This window comes from Jaculus jaculus, chromosome X, assembly GCF_020740685.1.
Source record: "Jaculus jaculus isolate mJacJac1 chromosome X, mJacJac1.mat.Y.cur, whole genome shotgun sequence".
Classification (NCBI taxonomy): Eukaryota; Metazoa; Chordata; class Mammalia; order Rodentia; family Dipodidae; genus Jaculus; species Jaculus jaculus.
This window is the reverse complement of record NC_059125.1, coordinates 83,846,568-83,871,932: the sequence shown is the minus strand read 5'-3', so window position 1 is coordinate 83,871,932 and position 25,365 is coordinate 83,846,568. Positions and strand designations below refer to the sequence as shown.

Genomic DNA, 25,365 nt, shown 5'->3' with positions numbered 1-25,365 from the left:
TTCTCTCTCTTCTCTCTTTGCTTGCAGATAAATAAAAATAAAATAAAATAAAAATCAGATTAGCATAAAATAAACCTCTTATCATTCTTTTTGGTAGTGTTGTCATGTGAACCCAGGGCCACACTCATATCAGGAAAGAGCTGTCACTGATCTACTAGCCCAACTCTTGACTTTTGAATTAACAAAACATACAATGAAACACACCATTATTTTTCATAACTGCTTTATTTATATATATATATATTAATGAATAAGAAACATGCAATACAGAACCTGAAATAGAACAATTAATGCACATTTGCCACTGGACTACATACTGCCAACCCAGGCCATAAAGTATCCAAACCTCGCACTTCCAAAGCATGGCTAGAATTGCCTTGGGATACTGTTCATTTTCAGATGCCATATGATGTCACAGAGGAGGATTCTTCCCAAAATACAAACATAAATATATATTTCATAAAATTTCAAATATTTAAGCAGGGACAGCATTAGTTTCACAAATTTTATTTATAAAGTTTCACATATAACCACTAAACAATTGCCTTCATTTTGTTTTCATTTGTGCACACACATTTTCTTTGCTGAGCAGCCTTTTCTTTTCTACTCCTGCTGCTATAAACTTGCAATACTTTTAACAATCATATTCATGGAAAGCACTTGGATGGTTAGTGTAAGAAAGATACTGAAGATGAATATTTTAAAGTGTCTATATAAAACTCTCTCGTTCGGTAATTGGCACATAATATAAAATAGTTTTCTGTCCAAATATGGTCCAGCTTCTCTTGCTCTCATGCTAGTTAGGACATTTTGGCCTCTTTATTGCCAAAACAGTGCCCAATGTCTGTGAGAAAAATTTTACTTAAATGTACCTATGACCTTTGTTTGCAAAGATTGAAATAAAAATCACAAGAAAAGGAAATAAATCTGAAGAATACAAAGGAAAAAAATAATAAATGTATGTTAGGAGATATATGCACATTCATTCTTAATACAAATAATTAAACACTGTTCTTAAACTATGCTTGTAAGTAATCACCACTTAATTTTTCTCTGGACTGGAAAGGATAATTTTTGCATTTGACATGATTGCATTTTAAGGCCTGCCCAATTTATATCTATTTAGTCTGCTTTTTTTATATTTAATGAAAGTGTGTGACAAAAATTAGTTTGGGAAGGCAGAAGCTCTTCATACTGTCACCACTACACAATAACACTCGTCATTTAACAATTTTTATAACCAAATTTGCATGATTTAAAATAATATGTTAAATAACTAAATGAGACTACACAAAATGTATTCTCTAAATTGATTATATTGTTGGTATCATATGTAAAAGCTAGTTTTAATACATTCACACAGTATTAGTTAAAACTTGAAGATAAAGTTCAAGAAAGGAATGTATGTATGTATTTAGTATATGAGATCCACAGTGTCTGAATACAGTTACAGATGTATATTAATTCTATAGTTAGACTATTAACAATCATACATTAACTGAATATGGCCATAAAGTAGAATAACCAGTCTGAGTGAATATATTATGACAATACCAAATCATTGAATTTACAATCTGATTTCAAAGAAAACCAAATCATTCTGTATGAGGAAAAGATTTTTATTTGGTGGTAAAATAAGATATTTTGCAATTGCAGAACTTCATATTTTGCTTATCAGAAAAACAACCTGTGAGCTTTTTCAACCTTTAGCTCTGTCCATCCATTCAAAGAAATAATTTGTAATGTGATGAGAAATATCTCATCAAATCTGAAGCCATGGAAGTAACTGGTTTCCAAGGCCATACCTAGTGGAAGCTAAGAAAGAGAATGCATAGGGGAGAATAACTGGGCTCACACCCCTTGCCTCTTTGGCTTTCTGAAGCCTGCTTCCATTTGTTTCCTCTCTGGTACAAACCCAGAAGAGGGTGCCCAGTCATTTAATTTTCTAAACACTTTCTAAGTCTGGTTATAAAAACAGAGCTAGAAAGGGTAACAAAAGCATATTTGTTCATTCCTATATTACTAGGAAAGGTATCAAAACTTGACAAATATAAGGATATAAGAGCCTCCCTAGTAATTCAGTACATCTCACTAGCAGAAAACACTTCCAAAATATCTAACTTTGGTTTAGGCTTCATATTTTCAATATGGCAAATTATAAATATTCAGTTTATCAATAACATTTTAATAAAACCTCAGCATCTATTTTACCTCCATGTGTGTTTTTTTGTGTGTAGAGAATAATTATGGTTGTGGGAATGAAAATGTGGAAATAATTAAAACAGAAGAAACATTTCTCACTCGCATGATCTTTTTGTTTGTTGAGAGACACAAAATTCTAAAATCTACTGGAAGCGCTGATTTTGTCATTCTGGGTTTCTTTATCTTCCCCAGGTTCTTAATATTCTTTAAAAATACCAATAGCAACAACAATATCAACATGTGTACATGACCTTATCTCAATAAAATTTCAAACATCAATCCTTCAGGGCTTATGTGCACCTGGAAAACCATTGTGCTACAAATCTCTTGGAACACTAACAAACACAACAAAGGGAAAAAATCAATACCACTAATTAATTTTAAATTTCACTAATTAAACTCTAGTAGTTAAACATTAAGAAGTTATTCTACACACCAAATCATATACAATCTAAAGAGCTTCACAAGGGGAACAATATATTCTGGAAACGCTACTTAACCTGCCGGGCACATGAAAAACTTTTCTTGACAATCAGTGGAAAACTACACATGAAATTATACATTGACCACAGTTTATATTACAACATTTACACACAATCATAAATTACATATCTTCAAGTTACACATTACAAAGTCTACATCTAATTTAATCAACAGGAAATATTCAACCCATCCCCCCAACATCAATTGTTTCTTGGTTTAGTATGATACCGAAACATGACACTTACTTTTACTATGGAGGAAAATTAAGTTGGTCATATTTCTGTAAATTTATGAAATGTGCACACAGAAGATAACGGCCAGTTAAGTAGACAAAAACAGAAAATAAGAGCAGACATCAAATGGAAACTAATGTTTCCTACAGTTACTACTGTATTCTTTGCTTAGGTCATTTTTTTTTTGTTGTTGTTGTTCATATGTGAGGTTTTGTTAGTGTGTCTTATTGGGGCATTTCTTATTCACCCCAAGAAGCAGTCGTGAACCTTATTTCTCCCTCTGCACATCTCCTTGAAATTCTGTGCTGTAATACATTTGGTGTCGATTTGTAATTAAGTTTCTTAAAGTGTTCCTTCCTGACGTTCATCTTGTTTTCAGTATTTTTTTTTGTCATTAAATTGAGCTAGGTTGATAAAAATCCCTTAGTCTTGTTTAGTTCATATAGGGTTTTATCTACAATTATACTTGTTTGAAACAGCCCATTGAGCTATTCCTGATCATCTCTTCAAGATAGCACTTTACAGTAATCACTGTATATTCATAACTCATTGGATGCATCAACTTCCCTTGTAATAGTTATATACAAATTCCTAATTAAGAATGGGGTATAGGCTTAAAATGACAGATACAATATTATTTCTGATGTGCTTTACACTATAGTACAAAGATATAAAAATAAAAAAATAGGCCTTTTCGGCAAAGAATTGCCTAATGTGGGCCAGATATTGCACTTCTGTGTCTCGAACTCTACTAAAGAGTAGAGAAATGGTTCTATATCTAGAGCAGCTATACAGTAAATATATGTTCTTTTTGGAAAATGTATATACAAATTATATCAATATATTCTTGAAACAAAGGTAGAAAACATTAAAAACAGGGACAGAGCCAAAAATTCTAACACATATTTACACTCCCTATTGTACATTTTGAAAGGTAGAAATGTGAGCAAGAAATAATGAGAAAAAAAACAGTGAAGGAAACCTGAACTAAAGAAAAAAATAGGTGCTATAGTACTTACACCATCTAATTTTATCTAAGCCAAAGTTTGCAGAAACTAAAGGAAGTGTGAAAAATCATATACTTGCTGATTTTCCATTTGTTACATACCAGGTCCACAAAAATATCAGAATGGAAGAAATCAGTAATATTGCACATGGTGGTAAAAGTGAAAACCCATTACAGTACATCAGAAATCATGTTCACTACATATTAACTTCTGCCATTATAAGCCTTTCTATACAGATGGTTACAAACTTTTAAAATTTCTTTTCTTTTTTTAAATTCACACTCCGAATTAAACAAATAATGTACTTTTATGTTTTGACTAAGGGTCTAGCTCTAGACTTATCCTGTTGTCTGTTTCTATTTACAGAACTATTTACAAACTTAAAAATTTGGAATATTCATCAAAATTGAGTGGTAGTCTTTGACTATATACATGTCTGAAATTTTAGCTTTACAAGGGGTGCTCTTCCATAATGGGGGAGTCACCCCGAGAGGGTCTGGCCTGTTGACCGGAAGTGAAAGTGGTCAAGGGAATGACTTTAATTGAATCATCACTAGGATGAAGTCTTTCAGACATGGTGTAAAACTGCACTCTTGTACCACCTTGTACTCCCTGATCAAGTGAACGGAGTCCATCAGCTCCAGCACCTTGTACCCAGCCCTGCTGCAGACCCATTGGTGGTTGGGCGTGGCTGTGATGGAGAACAGCCACCTGCAGGGGAGGGCTATGGTGGATTGCAGCCCCCTGGGCTGGGGGAGGGCTGTAGCGCAGGGCGGAGGCCTGTGCTGGTGGTGGGCTCTGGTGAAGAGAAGTAGCCTGTGGTAGAGGAGGACTGTGATGGAGAGCTGAGGCCTGGGCTCCTGGAGGACTGTGGCACAGTGCAATAGTTTGGGTCACTGGAGGGCTGTGGCAGAGAACAATGGTCTGTGTCACTGGAGGGCTGCATGGGCGAGCAGATGCCTGTGTCCTGGGCGAGCTGTGACATAGAGCAGAGGTCTGGGCATGAGGAGGGCTGGCATGGGTCAGAGAAGCTGGCATCCAGCAGGCATCTGAATGGCCCAAGATGAGACATTCTTGAGTGCAGTTGTCAGAGGCCTCTTCCACAGTTGGCTGCACAGTAATTTCCGCAGCTGTGGGGGTTGGGGAAACAAAAAACAGATTTTATATTTTAATTATCTACTTAAAACAGATCATATCTTTATAGGATATGTTAACAATCTGTTTAAACACATCAGAGTCTTTCAGTATTTTCAGTTAGTACCTGGCTTGTCAGGAATAATTGCAAGAGAAGCATCAATAGGAAGTGGATAAACAGATAGAACTTCAAACTTCAATGCATAATTGTATTTGCTTTGCATAAGGCAATGGGAGAGAATGAAAAGACAAGCAACAGACTAGGAGGAAATATTTGTCATTTTTTTTTTTTTTTTACAATTGACTGCTTTATACAAAGAATTGAAAAACTGAAAACAACAACAACAACGAAAAGACTTGATTAACAAATTGGATAAAGAAGTATAGAGACATCATTAAGGTCTTTTCACATATCCGAGAAAGGCTTATATAAGAAGTTCACCACAATTGTACATTAAAGGGATGCAAATTAAAATTACAAAGAGAAATATTTTAAACCAATCATAGTGACTAAAAGAAAAAGGAACAAAAATAAGTGATGACATGTATTGGGAACAACAGGAATGTTTCAAGTCCAGGATACAGACCTGTATGTGCTTCAACTAATAAAGTGGTAAATGGAATCACCTCCAAGTAATAATATAGTACTCAGCAATATAAAGAGATCAACTAATGAGCCCCAGAATTTAAGGGAGAGAATCCACAGTCAACAGTGTACATTCTGTACAGGCCCTTTCCTATAATATCATGTATTAGAATATTATTCATACATCATTTTATTATAAAGTATAGGTAATCTATGTTCATAAAACTTTTCAAACTCTCCTTACTAATAATTCAAAAAAATCTTACATTTCATAACATAGTTACAATTATGAACAATAAGCCATGTATGTGCTAATTAAATTTAGACTGACAATTTGGGAGGAAATTTTTGAAAATATACTGAACCTTATTAATATGCCTATTGGCATCATTTTGTTTTAGGTAACAATATATTTCCAAAGAGAAATTGTGAGACTGGCATATATTAACTCAGGGCAAGTTCAAAATAATATGCTTTGTGAATTAGAGGGTTGAAATTAATTACACTTAAAATAAAATTTTCTTTGGAATTCTGTAACTCATTAATAGCATTTAACATTGATGAAGTGAATATTCTTCCTAGAGAAATATGTTGTCCTCACACAATATCAAAATACCCAACAGAAATCACAGTATTTTATATAGGAAAATTGCTACCTAGTCATATACTTTATTATTTTATCATGTTGAACAAGAGTACTCCAATCAAAATTATAATTTAAATTATGGACAAATATTCTGATGAGATATACACCAGTGTGATAAACTTGGAAGATGGAATCTACAGCAGTGTAATAAAAATAGCACTCCACAAAGGATATATTCATAGAAGTCTACCCAAATGTCTCTCCTTGGAAACAGCAAACTGTTACCTTCTGCAGTTAAGATGGAGTGAGGCAAAATGACACTATACTGAAATATATTTTTAGCATAATGAAATAAAGATCACTTTCAGAATAAAATTCATCTGTCTTGTCTGAAAGAAAAAGTGTTCTGCTGATGTTAAATTCATTTGGACAGTTTTTTCTTCATTCTAAATACTTACACTTTCTGACTTTCTGGAAATATAAATTGCTGTGGAGAATGATTTATTAACTCATACTTACATAACTAGCTGACATTAAAATGTATTTCAAAAGATAGAGAAGAAATTCCAATTTTTGAAAACTTTGATATCAAGTTCATAGAATGGATTAAATGTGCTCTGGTGATGTTCCCTATCATTCTCTAACCTACATCAATTTGAGAACAAATATACACTTTATAGGCATTTTAGTGCTATCCCAAAAAAGAATTAATGTTCATTATACAGATATTTCCAGTCAAAGTGTTCATTTAGTATATATGTTAATCTCTGATACTAAAATTTACATGATAAATGTCTTCCACGGTTCTTTTGATTAATGTTCAAAGCTGCATGCTCATGAAAAAGAATGAAAGATTGTTTTACATTTGTTTTTTATCTTACTTTCTCTTGTACTTTCTCGAAGCTCCTAATTTCATCACCAGGAATTTCAGGGTTGGGGTTTAGAGGAATATCAGGTTATACTTGATAAAGTAACTTTGGCAAAAATATGTTCACTCTCTTTAACATTTCATTTGGGTTTCACAAATCCAATAACTGGAAAATAAGGCTTACCTAGTAGGTCCAAACATTTGAGTTTGCTTTAATGTGCTCAAAATACAACAGAAGTTGAAATATTCAAACTAGACTATAAACTTTCATTTCTGAAATTTGTGTTGCTTTAATATCCATTAATAATGTGGAATATAATTTGTGTATGTGATTTAATTTATTATTTTATATGAATAAACTAACCAGAGGATGCATTGAATCCCAATATAAAATGACTGATGCTATTTTTAAAATATATTCTTTTAAATTTTTACTTACTTATTTGAGAGAGACAGAGAAAGAGGCACATAGAGAATGTGCTTCCAGCCACTCCAAACAACCTCCAGATGCGTGTGCCACCTTGTGGATCTGGCTTAGGTGGGTCCTGGGGAACTGAGCCTCGAACCAATGTCCTTGGGCTTCACAGGCAAGCACTTAACCACTAAGCCATCTCTCCAGCCTGACTGATGCTATTTTGAAATGAAATTTCTTTAATATCTTTTTAGATTTGCAGAGAACAAATAGAAGAAAGGGACAACCACCAAGGTAATATTCTTTTCAAAAACAGTTCATTTATTTACTTGAGAAAGAGTCATAGTGGCAGAAAGAGGTATAAGAGACCATATGGGTGCTCCATGGCTTCTTGCCACTGAAAACAATCTACACATGCGTGCGTCACTTTGTGCATATGGTTTTATATGGGAACTGAGTAATTGAACCCTAGGTTTCAGGTTTTACAAGCAAGCACTTTAATTGCTCAGCCATATCTCTAGCAGGGGCCTAGATAATATTTTTATTCTATATTAAGCTTTAATGTCATCCATGGTGCAATGCTCATTCTTTAGGTCCAACTGTATACATTGAACAATAGACCAAGCTTTAGTTCTGTATAATACAAAATCTGAATTCAAAGCATTACCTATTTAAGAGAAGATCAGGTTGTTGGGAGCTGAGAAGGTTTTGAGTACTTAAAAGTGAACCTTTTCTGTTTCAAAGAAAAGAAAAACTTCTTTACCTTAACTTTCCAAATTATGAGGAAAATAATTTAAAACGTATTCCTGGCATGGACTATACTGTATTTGCACTTTGGGAAAGGATTTATGCACCTTAAATACTACAATTATATCAAGAAAAAAAAACATTCAAAATCTTAACCGTGAGATGAGATTTGCACCTAACAGCATTAAAAGCTACCTAATTTTAGAATATAGAATGCTCCTTTTTAACAAAAACAATTTGTATAAAAGAAAAAATTTGCATTATTGTGATTATTTCTATTCTCCTTTTAGGTATATAATTATAATCATCTAAAGACTACTGAATTTTCTGTGGGGGGAGGCTTGGGATCCAATACATGGCCTTACATGTGCTATGTAAGTACTCTACCACTGATGTACATGCTAAGTCCTTTCATGTTTTGAATATTAGAATCCTATGATTTTTTTAACCTTATTCCCTCATTAGACAGTATATTTTTTCTATGAAACTAATATGTAATAAAAAGATAAGTATGTGTGAAATGTACTGATGTCTGTAAATAATTTATTTAAAAAATATATATATATATATATATATTGTAAATTATTTATTTATTTATTTATTTGAGAGCGACAGACACAGAGAGAAAGACAGATAGAGGAAGAGAGAGAGAATGGGTACGCCAGGGCTTCCAGCCTCTGCAAACGAACTCCAGACGCCTGCGCCCCCTTGTGCATCTGGCTCACGTGGGACCTGGGGAACCGAGCCTCGAACCGGGGTCCTTAGGCTTCACAGGCAAGCGCTTAACCGCTAAGCCATCTCTCCAGCCCTATTTAAAATATTTTGATGAAAGTATCTTCTGATTTCTTTGCCAACATTGGTAGTAGTAACTTTAGTGATTTGCTTCAAGTGGATTTGGTTGCAATTTTTTTACCATCATTTTATATGGTTCATTATATGTTGACTGAAAGCACTTTTAGAGTTAATGTTAGTTTTCTAGTTTATACTTGAGTCTTTACAGGAAGTGACTATATATATATGGCTTTGTTGTATAATGGTTAATGAATAAAAACTATGCCATGAAAATTTAAGATCCCTTCTTTTGATGCTGGGTTCATACTCAGGACATTAGTATCTTGTCCATTGTACAGGCAAGCACTCTACTAGTGATTTAATTCATCACAATTAAGTATCTTCCTTCAGCACCAATACTTTTAAGTGAGATTTGGTTTTAAAATATTTTTGCAATGATTTGAAGATTAACTATTGTTATTATGATGTTAAAAGAGCACCAAGATAAATGTTAACTGGAAAAATATATTGAACTAATTACAGATAGACAAAAACCTAGAGACTTTTTCTTCTCACTTCCTGTCCTAGGTCTTCTGTCCTATCTTCAATTTTGTAGACGATGAATACGTTATACAATAGGCTATTTTCTCCATGCAAAAATATTCAAATTGTCAATGCCCTAGAACCAGTAACCTTTCTATATGTAAGAGACAATAATACAGAGAAAGAAATAAGCAATATTGTCCCATTTTCAATAGCAACAGAAAAAATAAAATACCTTGGAATAATACTAATCAAGGATGTGAAAGACTCATACAATGAAAACAACAACAATCAAGAAAGAAATTGAGGAGGACGGGAGAAAAGGAAAAGACTTCCCATGCTCCTGGATAGGCAGAATTAACATTGTGAAAATGGAAATCTTACCAAAGGTAATATACAGATTTAATGCAACACCAATAAAAACACCCCAACATTTTTCTTCACACAGAAAAAATGATCTCAAAATTCATATGGGGGCTGGAGAAATGGTTTAGCGGTTAAGCGCTTGCCTGTGAAGCCTAAGGACCCCGGTTTGAGGCTCGGTTCCCCAGGTCCCACGTTAGCCAGATGCACAAGGGGGCGCACACGTCTGGAGTTTGTTTGTAGAGGCTGGAAGCCCTGGCACGCCCGTTCTCTCTCTCCCTCTATCTGTCTTTCTCTCTGTGTCTGTCACTCTCAAATAGATAAATAAAAAAAAAATATTAAAAAATATTAAAAAAATAAAAAAAATTCATATGGAATGGCAGAAGTCCTCAGATATCCAAGCATATCCTCAGCAAAAGAAATACCTCTTGTGGCATAACCATACTTAATCTAAAGCTATGTTCAAAGCCATAGTAATAAAAACAACATGTTACTGGCATAAAGACAAAATTATAGACCAATGGAAGAGAGTTACTGGGCATTTACCCTAAAATCTCCATGCCTCAGTTTACAGAGATTTGCTCAACCATGTTTATAGCTGCTCAATTCATAATAGGAAAGACCTGAATCAACCCAGATGTCCATTGTTAGACAAATGCATAACCAAGATGTGGTATATCTACATAACTGAATTCTACACAGCACTAAGGACAAATGACAGAAGGAAATTTGAAGAAAAATTGTTGAACCTGGAGCAGATCATTCTCAGTGAACTCACCCAATCACAGAAAGATAATCGTTGCATGGTCTCACTCATCTGTAGCTCCTAATCTGAATCTATCAGAGATGCTGACATACCTAATAAGCATCTCGAGGACCAGACAATAGTGAGGGTGAGATGGGATGTGAAATTAAGGGCCGGGGGGGTAGCACACAAAAATTGGATCCAAATAGCAATGGTACTATAAAATTCTATAGTAAAAGACAGACTGAATGTTTGAACTTTCATTAGTTCTTAGAGGGGAACACCTAAATCAGGGCCCTGGAGAGGATATAATGAAGACTAACCTTAATCTTTTCCTGTTTCTCTCTCTATCTCCCTCTTCTCTATTTCTGTTTTATATTACCCATCCTTTTCTCTCTTCTTCCCCTGATGCAAGCCTGTAACTGCGGTTAACATCCACAATGAACTGTTGATCAGAGAGACCTACAAGGTTTCCCAAAAGAAGACAGATTTCTGTCATAGTACTTGATGACTCACTAGAGGTTAGTGGTAAGACCCTACTGCCAAAGACACCATATGCTGTTGGTATGGAACATGGAGTGACCTGGCTAGAATCTAGAAGAGAGTCAATCCCTAGACAGCATGTCTAGTGTAAGAAAGTGCTACATGAGCAACTGGGGGGAAATGATCAACATATGTCCAAGCAACCCCTGGTTTAAGCAACAAACAACCTAACATGATGCTCACACAAGTTCAGTAATGGCACACATCCATGGTTCGTAGCCAACTGCTCTTGATTTGGCTAAGGGATCTACTCAGTAGAACGGAACCCATAACTGGATCTGGGAAATGAGTCAAAACCATATCCAAAATATGAGCCTGTACTCCATTATCAAGCTCCCACCAATCATGGGCTACAAGAGGGCCTATACCTATTAAATTATCTCTAAAATAATGATGGTCATCCCATTTATATGGTGCTGACTTCACTCTCCGTAGGAGAATTTGCTTCTGTTTTTCGGATGGACTCTGACACTGATGAGAGCATCATCCCTTCACACCTCACCAGGGCCCTAGCTGAATCCATAGAGTAATTGGGGAAATGAACATGCCTTCTGCTTTCTTGGTGAATCTTGTACCAACACAAGAGTCAAGGAGACAGACACAGAGAACACCCAAATCCTGCCAAACCAGATAGCCAGAGACACAGAGGCTCCCAAGACCTCATCACTGATGTAGACCTGAAATGAACCCAACATGACTCAGGGAAACTCACTGAAGAGGGGGCAGAAAGATTGTTAGAGCTACATGTTCAGACATTATTCACAGAGACAGTGCTTCTTACCCATAATTGATGGCTAACCTCACAATGCATGACCCACATTCCCCAACGTGGGGGGTCCCTGCAGAAGGAGGAGGGCAGGGAGGAAGCAAACAATGGTACCAACATGGCCCTACATACACTGTGCACATAACTAATAATAAATGTATAGGTAAATAAATAAATTTTCCATTAGAGCGCAGTGTTTATAAGTTACATTATAAGTTTCATTCAAAACATTTTGTGACATTAACCAATGTTGTAAAACTACTGAACTTTTTTACATTTTCATTAATTTTCTTTTTATCACTCAATAAAATTACATAATAATTCAGATAGAAATGCAATAACATAATAAATATTAAATCTACTGACAATGTCATTCATGTTTCAGCATAGTTATATAAATTCAGTTAAAACAGTGCTGGATTTAGTAATCAGCATTAATAAAGTCAAATAACTACAGTTGCTCATCTTTCTCTTTAGAGTAGAAGCCAAAACTGGCTAATTGTCAGAAACCATGCCAGTTCTCTTCGGTTTGTGTACATTATGCAAGAAAAAAGTGCCTGTAGTAACTTACAATTTTTTATCAAATTAAGTAATACTGAAGACAGTTATGATTAATAATTTTAATATGTGATGACTTCATTGTAAGTTTCATTTCTTTTTCAAAATATGTTTTATTTATTTACTTATTTGAGAGAAGGAGAGAGAGAGAGCATTTCAGGGCCTCCAGCCACTGCAAATGAATTCCAGATGGATGTGCCCCCTTGTGCATCTGGCTTACATGGGTCCTAGTGAATCAAACTGGGATACTTTGGCTTTGCAGGCACTACCCTAAGTGCTAAGCCATCTATCCAGCTTTTAAGTTTTATTTCTAATATGTGTCCATAATCTACTGCATTACAATGGTGAAAATGACATTTGTTTTTGTTTGCTATGGTACTCTCTGACAAATCTAAGATAATATATTTGCCAATACATATCCTACTGCTTTGTGACATACCTATATCCCTGGAAGTGAATTTTAAGTCATATTTCAATTTTAATTCTAGTAACTCTGCATAAATATGTACACAGTCAATTTAATTTAAAACATAATTTATTGATTTTATATATCAATATCTATTTGAGAAAGAATCATGATTTTCACATATCTTATTTAACCCACACCTTTATAAAATTTCATAACATGTTTGCTATTTCTCCTCCTTTGTTGATTAGGTCCTAGTAGCAGCAGACTTAGGGAAAGCAGTCAATAAGGTGGGTAAGAGTCAATAAATGTTTAACCCAGTAATAAACATAAGAAATTTCTTAATGGAGATTGCTACTCAAATATAGTCTAAATCAATGAAATACAATGACATTTTCTTCTTCTAAAACAGTCATTGTACTATATCATACTTAGAATTCATATAACAAGGGTCTTAATTAAATCAACAATATTTATAATATGGGTTAGTTAATGCAGAATACAGACTGCATCATGTTCATAGTATATGAGTTATGGGCCTGCTGACCATATGTACCACTTTTTTTCATTTAATTCTAAGAATTTATCTTATATAATAGTTAAAGAATAAAAGACACATTTATTGCACTTCACTCAAAATATTAGAGAATTTATATTTATATTTTATTTATTATTATTATTAATTAGTTTTGTACTCAGTGAATACAGTCATGTTGGTAGCATTGTTAGCCTCCTCCATGTCCTACCCCCTGCCCTTGGCCCCTCCTTGTTGAGGTATATTTGTCATGCATTGTAGAGTTAGCCCACAGTTATGGGTAGGAGAAATGTCTCTGAGTATCATGACCCAACGTATGGCTCTGATATTCTTTCTGCCTCATATTCTGAAAATTTACCTGAGCCATGTTGGGTATGCTTCAATTATGAGGTGTTGGGAACCTCTGTGTCTCTGGATATCTGATTTGGTAGGAGTTGATTGTTCTCTGTGTTAATCTCCTTCACCCTTGTGCTGGTACCAGGTTCACCAAGAAAACAGCACCTTTGCTTGTTTTGTCAATTATTCTTAGTTTAAGCTGGGGCCCTTTTGAGGTATGATGGAGTGGTTCTTTCCTTAGGAACTGCATCTATCTGATAAAGAAAAGCAGATTCTCCAATGGAGAGTAAAGTTAGCACCAGGTAAATTGATAACCCTTACATTTTCATAGAAAATTTAATAGGTGTAGGCCCTGTTGTAGCCCATGATTGGTGGTAGCTTTATAAAGGAAAGGGTGCTCATGTTAGGATATGGTTCTGACTTGTTTCCCAGCTCCAGCTAGGGTCTTGTCCAAGAGCGGATCTGTTAGCCAAATCAAGAGCAGTTGGTTTTCCACCATGGCTGTGTGCCACTATTGCACTTGTATGAGCATCACAATAGGTTATTTGTTGTTAAGTAGGTTAGGCAATGAGTTGCTTGGACAGATATTGGTCACTTTCCCCCAGTCACCCGCATAGCACCTTCTGGCACTAGATGCGCTGACTGTCTGGGGACTGACTCTCTGCCAGCTTCCAGCCATGCCATTCCATTTTATGTGCCAACCAAATAACGTGTCTTCAGCAGTAGGGTCTTACCACTAACCTTTGGTGGGTCATCAAGTACTCTGACAGAAATCTGTCTTTCTTTCAGGAAACCTTTTAGGTCTCTCTGATCAAAAGATCATTGTGAAAGATAGCCACCTGCTGGTACTGGGAGTTACAGGTTATTGCCCACTAAGAGAAGTAAGAGAAAGGTAACTAATATAAAAGAGTTAGAGAGTTGAGGGGGGGTGGGGGAAGAAGCTGTAGAAGATTAAGTTCAGTATCCTTACACTCTCCAATACCTTGTGAATCAGGCGTTCCCTCTAAGGGCATGGTGAAGGTTCAACCAGTTGGTCTGCATTTTAAGATGTAGAATTTTATGGTACCATTGCTGTTTTGGTCTAGATTTGTATCTCCAACTCCCTCCCTTCCCCTCCCCTCCCTCCCCACCCACCCTATTGTCTAGTCCTCGAGATGCTTGCTGGGTATGTTGGAATCTTGGGTAGATTCTGGTTAGGTGCTGGAGATGAGTGAGACTATGCAGTGATTATTTTTCTGTGATTAGATAAGTTCAGTGAGAATGATCTGTTCCATGTTCAACCATTTTTCTTCAAGTTTCATTGTGCCATTTTTTTTCTTAGTGCTGTGTAAAATCCCACTGTGTAGATATACCACATCTTAGTTATCCATTCTTCTATTGATGGACAGCTGTGTTGATTCCAGCTCTTAGCTATTACAAATTTAGGAGCTATAAAAGTTGTTGAGTCAATTTCTGTGGACTGAGGCTTGAAGGTTTTAAGGTACATGCCCAATAAGGAATAACTGGGTCAGCTTTTTTAGGAGTCTCCATATTGTTTTCCAAAATGGTTATACCAGCTTACATTCCCACCATTAGTGGATGAGGGTTCCTATTTTTCCACATCTTCACCAGCATTTATTTTCATTTGATTTTTTGATGTTTGCTATCCTTTCTGGGCTAAGGTGGAATCTCATAGTTGTTTTAATTTGCGTTTCCCTTCTGATTAGGGATAATGAATATTTTTCTTAAGTGTGTGCTTGCCATTTGTATTTCTTCCTCTGTGAATTGCCTGTCTAGCTCTTTGCCCCATTTTTTGAGTGGGTTGTTTGACTTTGTTTTGTTTGAGTTTTTGAGTTCTTTGGAGATTCTAGAGAATAGGCCTCTGTCAGTTGGATAGTCAGCAAATATTTTCTCCCACTCTGTGTGTAATCTATTGGCTTTGCTTGTCTGTGAAGAAACTCTGCAGCTTCTTATGATCCCATTGGTTGAGTGACTGTTTAAGTTCCTGTGCTACTGGGGTTTTGTTCAGGAAGTCTTTTTCCATTCCTATATAATGGAAAGTTCCCAGTATATTTTCTTCTAGTAGTAGCCATGTTTCTGGTCTTATATTGAGGTCTTTGATTCATTTGGACTTGAGTGTTGTACATGGCGAGATGTGTGGGTTAAGTTTCAATTTCCTGCATATAGTTATCAAGTTTGTCCAGCACCATTTGTTGAAGATGCATATATTGTTAAGGCCTTTGTTAAATATCAAGTAGCCATATTTGCTTGGTCCTCAATTCTATTCCATTGGTCTATACTCCTGTTTTTATGCTTTTTATGCCAGCACCATGCTGTTTTGATTACTATGGCTTTGTAATATAGCTTTAGATCAAGTATGGTGATGCCTCCAAATGTATTTTTTTTTTTTTTGAATTATTTTTATTTTTATTTTTATTTATTTTTTTTTTTAAATTTTTATTAACATTTTCCATGATTATAAAATATATCCCATGGTAATTCCCTCCCTCCCCACCCCCACACTTTCCCGTTTGAAATTCCATTCTCAATCATATTACCTCCCCATTACAATCATTGTAATTACATATATACAATATCAACCTATTAAGTATCCTCCTCCCTTCCTTTCTCCACCCTTTATGTCTCCTTTTCAACTTACTGGCCTCTGCTACTAAGTATTTTCATTCTCACACAGAAGCCCAGTCATCTGTAGCTAGGATCCCCATATGAGGGAGAACATGTGGCGCTTGGCTTTCTGGGCCTGGGTTACCTGACTTAGTATAATACTTTCCAGGTCCATCCATTTTTCTGCAAATTTCATAACTTCATTTTTCTTTACCGCTGAGTAGAACTCCATTGTATAAATGTACCACATCTTCATTATCCACTCATCTGTTGAGGGACATCTAGGCTGGTTCCATTTCCCAGCTATTATAAATTGAGCAGCAATAAACATGGTTGAGCATGTACTTCTAAGGAAATGAGATGAGTCCTTTGGATATATGCCTAGGAGTGCTATAGCTGGGTCATATGGTAGATCAATCTCTAGCTGCTTTAGGAACCTCCACACTGTTTTCCACAATGGCTGGACCAGATTGCATTCCCACCAGCAGTGCAGAAGGGTTCCTTTTTTTCCACATCCCCGCCAACATTTATGATCATTTGTTTTCATGATGGTGGCCAATCTGACAGGAGTGAGATGGAATCTCAATGTAGTTTTAATCTGCATTTCCCTGATGACTAGTGACGTAGAACATTTTTTTAGGTGCTTATATGCCATTCGTATTTCTTCCTTTGAGAACTCTCTATTTAGCTCCTTAGCCCATTTTTTGATTGGCCTGTTTGATTCCTTATTAGTTAACTTTTTGAGTTCTTTGTATATCCTAGATATTAATCCTTTATCAGATATATAGCTGGCGAAGATTTTTTCCCATTCTGTAGGTTGCCTCTTTGCTTTTTTCACTGTGTCCTTTGCGGTGCAAAATCTTTGTAATTTCATTAGGTCCCAGTGGTTAATCTGTGGTTTTATTGCCTGAGCAATTGGGGTTGTATTTAGAAAGTCTTTGCCAAGACCAATATGTTGGAGGGTTTCCCCTACTTTTTCCTCTAGCAGTTTCAAAGTTTCCGGTCTGATGTTAAGGTCTTTAATCCATTTGGACTTAATTCTTGTGCATGGCGAGATAGAAGAATCTATTTTCATCCTTCTGCAGATATTTATCCAGTTTTCAAAACACCATTTGCTGAAGAGGCTGTCTCTTCTCCAATGAGTATTTTTGGCATTTTTATCGAATATCAGGTGGCTATAGCTACTTGGGCTTACATCTGGGTCCTCTATTCTGTTCCACTGATCTACATGTCTGTTTTTGTGCCAGTACCATGCTGTTTTTGTTACTATGGCTCTGTAGTATAGGTTAAAATCAGGTATGGTGATACCACCAGCCTCTTTTTTGTTGCTCAGTATTATTTTAGATATTCGAGGTTTTTTATGATTCCAAATGAATTTTTGGATTGTTTTTTCTATTTCCATGAAGAAAGCCTTTGGAATTTTGATAGGGATTGCATTAAATGTGTAGATTGCTTTAGGTAAGATTGCCATTTTCACGATATTGATTCTTCCAAGCCAGGAACAAGGGATGTTTCTCCACTTTCTAGTGTCTTCTGCAATTTCTCGCTTGAGTGTCTTAAAGTTCTCATTGTATAGATTCTTTACTTCCTTAGTTAGGTTTATTCCAAGGTATTTTATTTTTTTTGATGCAATTGTGAATGGGAGTGATTCTCTGATTTCATCCTCTGTGTGTTTGTTGTTAGCATATATGAAGGCTACTGATTTCTGTGTATTTATTTTGTATCCTGCTACATTGCTGTAGGTTTTGATTAGCTCTAACAGCTTGCTAGTAGAGTCTTTAGGGTCCTTTATGTATAGAATCATGTCATCTGCAAATAGTGATAACTTGATTTCTTCCTTTCCAATTTGTATCCCTTTTATGTGTGTCTCTTGCCTTATTGCTATGGCTAAGACTTCCAAAACTATATTAAATAGAAGTGGAGACAGTGGACACCCTTGTCTTGTTCCTGATTTTAGTGGAAAAGCTTCCAGTTTTTCCCCATTTAGTAATATGTTGGCTGTAGGCTTGTCATAAATAGCCTTTATTATATTGAGATATGTTCCTTCTATTCCCAGTCTCTGTAGGACTTTTATCATGAAGGGATGTTGGATTTTGTCAAATGCTTTCTCTGCATCTAATGAGATGATCATGTGGTTTTTGTCCTTCAACCCATTTATGTGATGTATTACATTTATAGATTTGCGTATGTTGAACCATCCCTGCATCTCTGGGATAAAGCCTACTTGGTCAGGGTGAATGATCTTTTTGATATACTCTTGTATTCTGTTTGCCAAGATTTTGTTGAGAATTTTTGCATCTATGTTCATGAGGGAGATTGGTCTGTAATTTTCTTTTTTTGTTCTATCTTTGCCTGGTTTTGGTATCAGGGTGATGCTGGCCTCATAGAAGGAGTTTGGTAGGATTCCTTCTTTTTCTATTTCCTGGAAAAGCTTAAGAAGCAATGGTGTTAGCTCTTCCTTAAAAGTCTGGTAAAATTCAGCAGTGAATCCATCCGGGCCTGGGCTTTTTTTAGTTGGGAGATTATTGATAACTGTTAGGATCTCCATGTTTGTTATAGGTCTATTTAAGTGATTAATCTCATTTTGATTTAATTTAGGTAGGTCATATAGATCAAGGAAATCATCCATTTCTTTCAGATTTTCATACTTTGTGGAGTATATGCTTTTATAGTATGTCCCTATAATTTTTTGAATTTCTCTGGAATCTGTTGTGATGTTACCTTGTTCATCTCTGATTTTATTAATTTGTGTCTCTTCTCTCTTTCTTTTGGTCAGATTTGCTAAGGGTTTATCAATCTTGTTTATCCTTTCAAAGAACCAACTCTTTGTTTCATTAATTCTTTGGATTGTTCTTTTTGTTTCTATTTCATTAATTTCTGCCCTAATCTTTATTATTTCTTCCCGTCTACTACTTTTTGGTTTGCCTTGTTCTTCTTTTTCCAAGGCTTTAAGGCGAAGCATTAGGTCGTTTACTTGCGACCTTTCTAATTTCTTAATATAGGCATTTAAGGCTATAAATTTACCTCTTAGAACTGCCTTCATTGTGTCCCAGAGATTTTGGTATGTTGTGTTCTCATTATCATTTGACTCTATAAATTTTTTGATTTCCTTTTTGATTTCTTCATTGACCCACTCATCATTTAGTAGTGTATTGTTTAGCTTCCATGATTTTGTGTATGCCCTGTAGCCTTTCTTGCTACTGATTTGTAGTTTAATTCCATTGTGGTCAGATAGAATGCAAGGAATTATTTCAATTTTCCTGAATTTGTTAAGATTTGCTTTGTGTCCTAATATATGGTCTATTTTAGAGAATGTTCCATGTGCTGCTGAAAAGAATGTATATTCTGCAGCCTTTGGATGAAATGTCCTGTATATATCTGTTAGGTCCATATCTTCTATGACCTCATTTAGTCCAGATGCCTCTCTGTTTATTCTTTCCCTGGATGACCTGTCAATTGATGAGAGTGGGGTGTTAAAGTCACCCACCACCACCGTGTTTGGTGTTATCTGTGACCTTAGTTCTAATAGTGTTTGTTTGACGAATTTGGGAGCCCCCATGTTAGGTGCATATATGTTTAGGATTGTAATGTCCTCCTGTTGGAGTGTGCCCTTAATCAATATAAAGTGACCTTCCTTATCTTTTTTGACTAACTTCGGGCTAAAGTCCACCCTGTCTGATATTAGGATAGCAACCCCTGCTTGTTTTCTAGGCCCATTTGCTTGAAACACCGTCTTCCAACCTTTCACCCTAAGATAATGTCTATCCTTTGTAGAAAGGTGAGTTTCTTGAAGACAACAAATTGTAGGATCCTGCTTTTTAACCCAGTCTGCAAATCTATGTCTTTTCGTTGGGGCATTGAGACCGTTGATATTAAGAGATATTATTGAAAGGTGTGTATTTATGTTTGCCATTTGTGTGTGTGTGTGTGTGTTACTTGTTCTACCTGTGCTCTCTTCTGTTAACTGGTATTTGAGTATGGCTGGTTTTTTCTAGGTTCCTTATATGTGTGCTTTTCCTTTTGTTCAGCATGGAGGATTCTATCAAGTATTTTCTGTAGAGCTGGTTTTGTCTTCAGATATTCCTTTAACCTGCTTTTGTCATGGAATGTCTTTATTTCTCCATCTATTTGGATGGATAACTTTGCAGGATAAAGTAACCTTGGTTGACAGTTGTTATCTTTCAGAACTTGGAATATATCACTCCAGGCCCTTCTGGCTTTAAAAGTTTGTGTTGAATAATCTGCTGTAATCCTGATGGGCTTGCTTTTGTAGGTAACTTGATTTTTCTCTCTAACTGCTTTCAATATTTTTTCTTTGGTTTGTGTGTTTGGAAGTTTGAGTATAATGTGGCGAGGAGAGTTTCTTTCTGGGTTTTGTCTGGCTGGGGTTCTAAAGGCTTCCTGTATCTGTATTGGCACCTCTTTCCCAATTTGGGGAAAATTTTCCTCTATGATTTTGTTGAAGATGCCTACTATGCCTCTGGAGTGGAATTCTTCTCCTTCTACTATGCCCTGAATTCTTATATTGGATCTTTTCATAGTGTCCCGAATATCTTGAAATTCCCACTCATACTTTTCTATAAGTTTGTCTTTCTCTTTGTTGGACTGCATTAGGTCTGCCACCTGATCTTCTAGCTTAGATATTCTGTCTTCTCCCTCATCCATCCTACTGGTGAGATTTTCTACAGAGTTTTTTATTTCATTAACTGTGTTCTTCATTGCTAGTAATTCTGACTGGTTTTTCTTTATTATTTCTATTTCTCTATTTATGTCTTGTATTGCCTTCTTTGTTTCATTAAATTGGTGTCCTGCCTCTTCTTTGATTCCTTTGATTTCCTCTTTGATTTCCTCTTTGATTTCTTCTTTGATTGTTTTCATGTGTTCTTTGACCTCTTTGAACATATTTATAATTATTCTTTTGAACTCTTTCTCAGGCATTTCCTCTAACTCTTTCTCACTGGAGGACATTTCTGATGCATTAATACTTTTAGGTGGATTTATATCGTCTTGCTTTTTAGTGTTTCTTGTGTTATAATGTATATATTTTTGCATCTTGGATTAAGTGAATGCTTGGATTTTCTAGCTAGCTGTGTATTCTTAGCTGTATCAATTGATTTGGTGTAATATATTTTCAGGGTAGGACCTTAAGGTAGTGGAATAATATACTGGTAGATTCCAAAATTTAGCTAAACACTGTACCCATTCCATCAAAAACAGCCCCGAGTATGTATGCAAGAGTAGTTATTATAATGACCAGATCCTCTATCAACAAAGAGGTTTAGATTTCTGGTCTGTTGAGGTATCCAAGTCAGCTTGTGACCAAGTGAGACCCTTCCCTGGTGCAATCCCAGTTACCTTGGGTGATTGTGGTCTCAGTCAAGTTGCTGCCTGGGTCGTCGGGCTGCTGTTCTGATTTCTGGAGCTGGGCACTTGCTTTTCCTACGGGGCAAACCGAGCCGCTGCCGCCGTCTCTGCAGCTGTTGTAGGCGCCACCCCCGGAGCCCCCACCGCTGCTGAAGCTGCCGTTGCCGTGTCCACCGGTGCTGCTCCCCCGAAGTCGCTGCTGTGGGATCTGTCACCGCTGCCGCTCCTGGGTCCGCTGCTGCTGGGGCCACTGGTACCGGTGCTGGAGCCGCTGAAGTTGCTGCCAAATTCTGCTCCTGCTTGGGTCCCGCCGTCAGCCCAAGTTGGCGTGGCCGGGTCCCGGGCCGCTGCTGTGTTCGCTGGAGCTGGGTTCAGGCGGCAGGGGAGGGGAGGGAGCCGCGCTGTTCTGGTTGTATCGTTTCTCCACGTGTGCTTTTACTTCGCGGTCTGCTCCTCCCTCCGTTGCTCGCTGCCGCTCTCCCCTCACGTTTCCCGAGTTGCGGAGAGCGCGGTGTGAGGGGAAAATCCCGCACCTGGCTTGTCCTGCGGCTCGAGCCAAGAGTCCGGCGGTTTTCTGCCGCTCCGCGGTTGCGGCGGGTAGTCGAGCGGCCCGGAGCCGCTGTTCCCGCCTGTGCAGGCTCTGGATGCTCTGGAACTCTTCTACTTCTCCGCTGCCGCCTCAACTTCCTATACACCTCACTTTTTAGTAAAAGTGTGTATTTTGCTGAGTTTTTTTTGGTCTTCCCCCCCCAGGCTGTTTTGGCGTGGTACCTACGCCGCCATCTTAACCGGAAGTCCCAAATGTATTTTTTTTGCTGAGGATATGCTTGGATATCTCAGGCCTTCTGAATTTCCATATGAACTTTGAGATTGTTTTTTCTATTTCTGTGAAGAACAATGTTGGGATTTTAACTGGAATTGCATTAAATTTTTAATTCAGTGTCATTTAGGTTTACCTTTGTCCTACAACTAATAGAAAGGTTGCTTTAACTAATATGGATTTATCTTTTTTGCAAAACAAGAAGGCCAGCAGATAGTGATGGTTCAGCAGGCAATATTCTTATAATGTCAGGTATCACCACCCACTGTGCTGCCATGTAATTTCATTTATGCTAATTTAGTATTTTGTTAATAAATTTTTGCTTTATTTATTTTCTCATTTTATGAACTAAAAATTCATTTCATAATATACTAATCTAATAGCAATCCAATAGTCAATGGATTAGATTAGCATAATAATCAATGCCATAATAAAACTAAACAGGATCTAAGCCTCAGATGTGCAAGTCAGCTTCTCCTTCCTTCTAAAAACACCTTCTTTCTCTTTTATCTCTGTCCAACATCATGAATCAAAATCAAGGCTTAAATATAAATAGGGCCTGGAATTGACTATACATCTTAGAAAATGGCTGGGATAAGTTCCAACTTGGCTACATTCCACTTCATTCCTAAAGATTTTCCAGCATAGTCCAAGCCTCCTGGAAATAAAAAAGAAAGGTAGAAAGAAGAAAAGAAAGACAGACAGAAAGAAAGAAAGAAAGAACACAAAGGAAGGAAGGAAGGAAGGAAAGAGAACGAAAAGATGAATTGCTGACACTGAAAGAGCTCATGGTATAATATTGAGTAAAAAAAAAACTGTGTACATACAAAATAGTATATGTTCCAATAAAAAGCAACAATGCAATCTGATTTTAAAAAATTGCATATTTATTTGTAGCCTAATATTTAATGTGCAGTCAGCCCACAAAGTAGGATTGGTAATATTAGTTAAGAACCAATTAAAAGTCAAACACAAACCAGGTGTTTGCCTTTAATCTCAGCACTGGGGAGGCAGAGGTAGGAGGATCACCATGAGTTTGAGGCCACCCTGAGAGACTACACAGACAGGACAGCCTGAGCTAGAGTGAGACCCTACCACTAAAAAAAAAAAAATCTAATCACAGATACTGGTACATTTCATGTGATATTTTATTTAAACATTATGGTGAAGCTTTCAAGCAAGCTTTTGTGCATGCGATTTCTTATTTTTTATAAGTGGATAAGAATATGGAAAGTGGCCTAGACAGATGGCTTAACAGGTAAGGCATTTGGCTGTGAAGCCTAAGGATCCAGTTTCAATTTCCCAGTGCCTATGTGAGCAGAATTGTAAGGTGACATATGTGTCTGGAATTTGTATGCAGTGGTTAGAGGCCCTGGTGTGCCCATTCTCTCTTGCTATATGCCTCTTTCTTTCTCAAAATTAATGAATGAATAAGTAAATAATTTTAAAAATATGGAAACTTTGGAGATTAAATACATTTATAAGGACAAATAGCTATTTAAATGGTAATTTACAAACCCATTGTGAATCCCTCAAACTTTTATACACATTTAATCTGAACACATAACTTTCCCAAATAAATTGTATTAGGACTATGTGACTTCATGTCATTTATTTCTTTCAAAATTAAATATCAATAATGGTACTAGAAAAAAAAAATCTTAACTGCTGAAGATTCCCTGACTTGTAAGGGCATAGTTTTATAAATTTAAGCTTGGTTCATTATGTAGATGTGCATGCATTTTGCTTACATAATTAAGTACTTATTTATAACTAACATTTATTTTTCATTAATTACATTTCTAAAACATGTCAAATTAAATAACCTTTTCCATGAAATAATGGTAGTTCATGTGTCCTAATTTTACATTGATATTTGGTTCTTACACACTATCAAATATATTTCATTTCCCATTCAAAGTTTAAATTAGACAAACTTGGAGTTAAGTACTCCACATTTTATATTCTATTATTTACTAGAATTTTAGTGCATTTATTTAATTAACATTATTTCATGTGTTGTTTTGGATTTTGTATATGCAATTTATTGATCATTTTTAAAGCAAACAACCATGAGAACTTTTTGACATCCATTTACATAGACTTTGTGTTAGTAAACTTGATGCCACTGACAATTATGCCTGAGGTAGGGCTGGAGAGATGGAGTAGCAGTTAAGGCACTGTTCTGCAAAGCCTAAGAACTCATGTTCAACTCTGCAGATCCCACGTGAGCCAGACACACAAGTAACACAAGCTTGAAAGGCCGCACATATGCACAAGGTGTTGCATGTGTCTGGAGTTCAATTGCAGTGGCTGGAGGCCCTAGCTCACCAATACCCACAACCCTCTCTTGCATTAAAAAAAAGATACAGGGTGGAGAGATGGCTTAGCAGTTAAGGCATTTGCCTGCAAAGCCAAAGGATCCCAGTTTGACTCTCCAGGATCCATGTACGCCAGATGCACAAGGGGCACATGCATCTGAAGTTCATTGCAATGGCTGGAGACCCTGGCATACCCATTCCCTATCTCTCTCTCTCCCTCTTTCTCTCAAATAAATAAATAAATAAAATATTAAAAAATACAGAAAAGAAAAAAGTGTCTGAGATAAATAACTTAAGATTGGAGGATTTATTTCAGCTCATAGTTTTAGAAGTTTCAGTCCATGGTTAACTAGCTCCATTACTATAGGCTTGCGCGACAGTGGAATATATGATGGCCAGGGCATAACGCAAAGGAGTCATTTTACCTCATGG

General features: G+C 36.3%; 1 protein-coding gene across 4 annotated transcripts in view; it reads right to left on the bottom strand.

The window, feature by feature from the left end:
* Positions 1–206: 206 nt before the first annotated feature.
* The window catches only part of Pcdh11x (protocadherin 11 X-linked), a 688,067-nt gene continuing 662,908 nt past the window's right edge, over positions 207–25,365 (bottom strand). For all 4 annotated transcript variants that reach the window (XM_045140388.1, XM_045140389.1, XM_045140390.1 and 1 more), the window contains one exon: positions 207–5,055. In XM_045140388.1, coding sequence (XP_044996323.1) covers positions 4,376–5,055 — 680 coding nt within the window. In that variant the 3' untranslated portion in view covers positions 207–4,375. The remainder of the gene's footprint in view (positions 5,056–25,365) is intronic.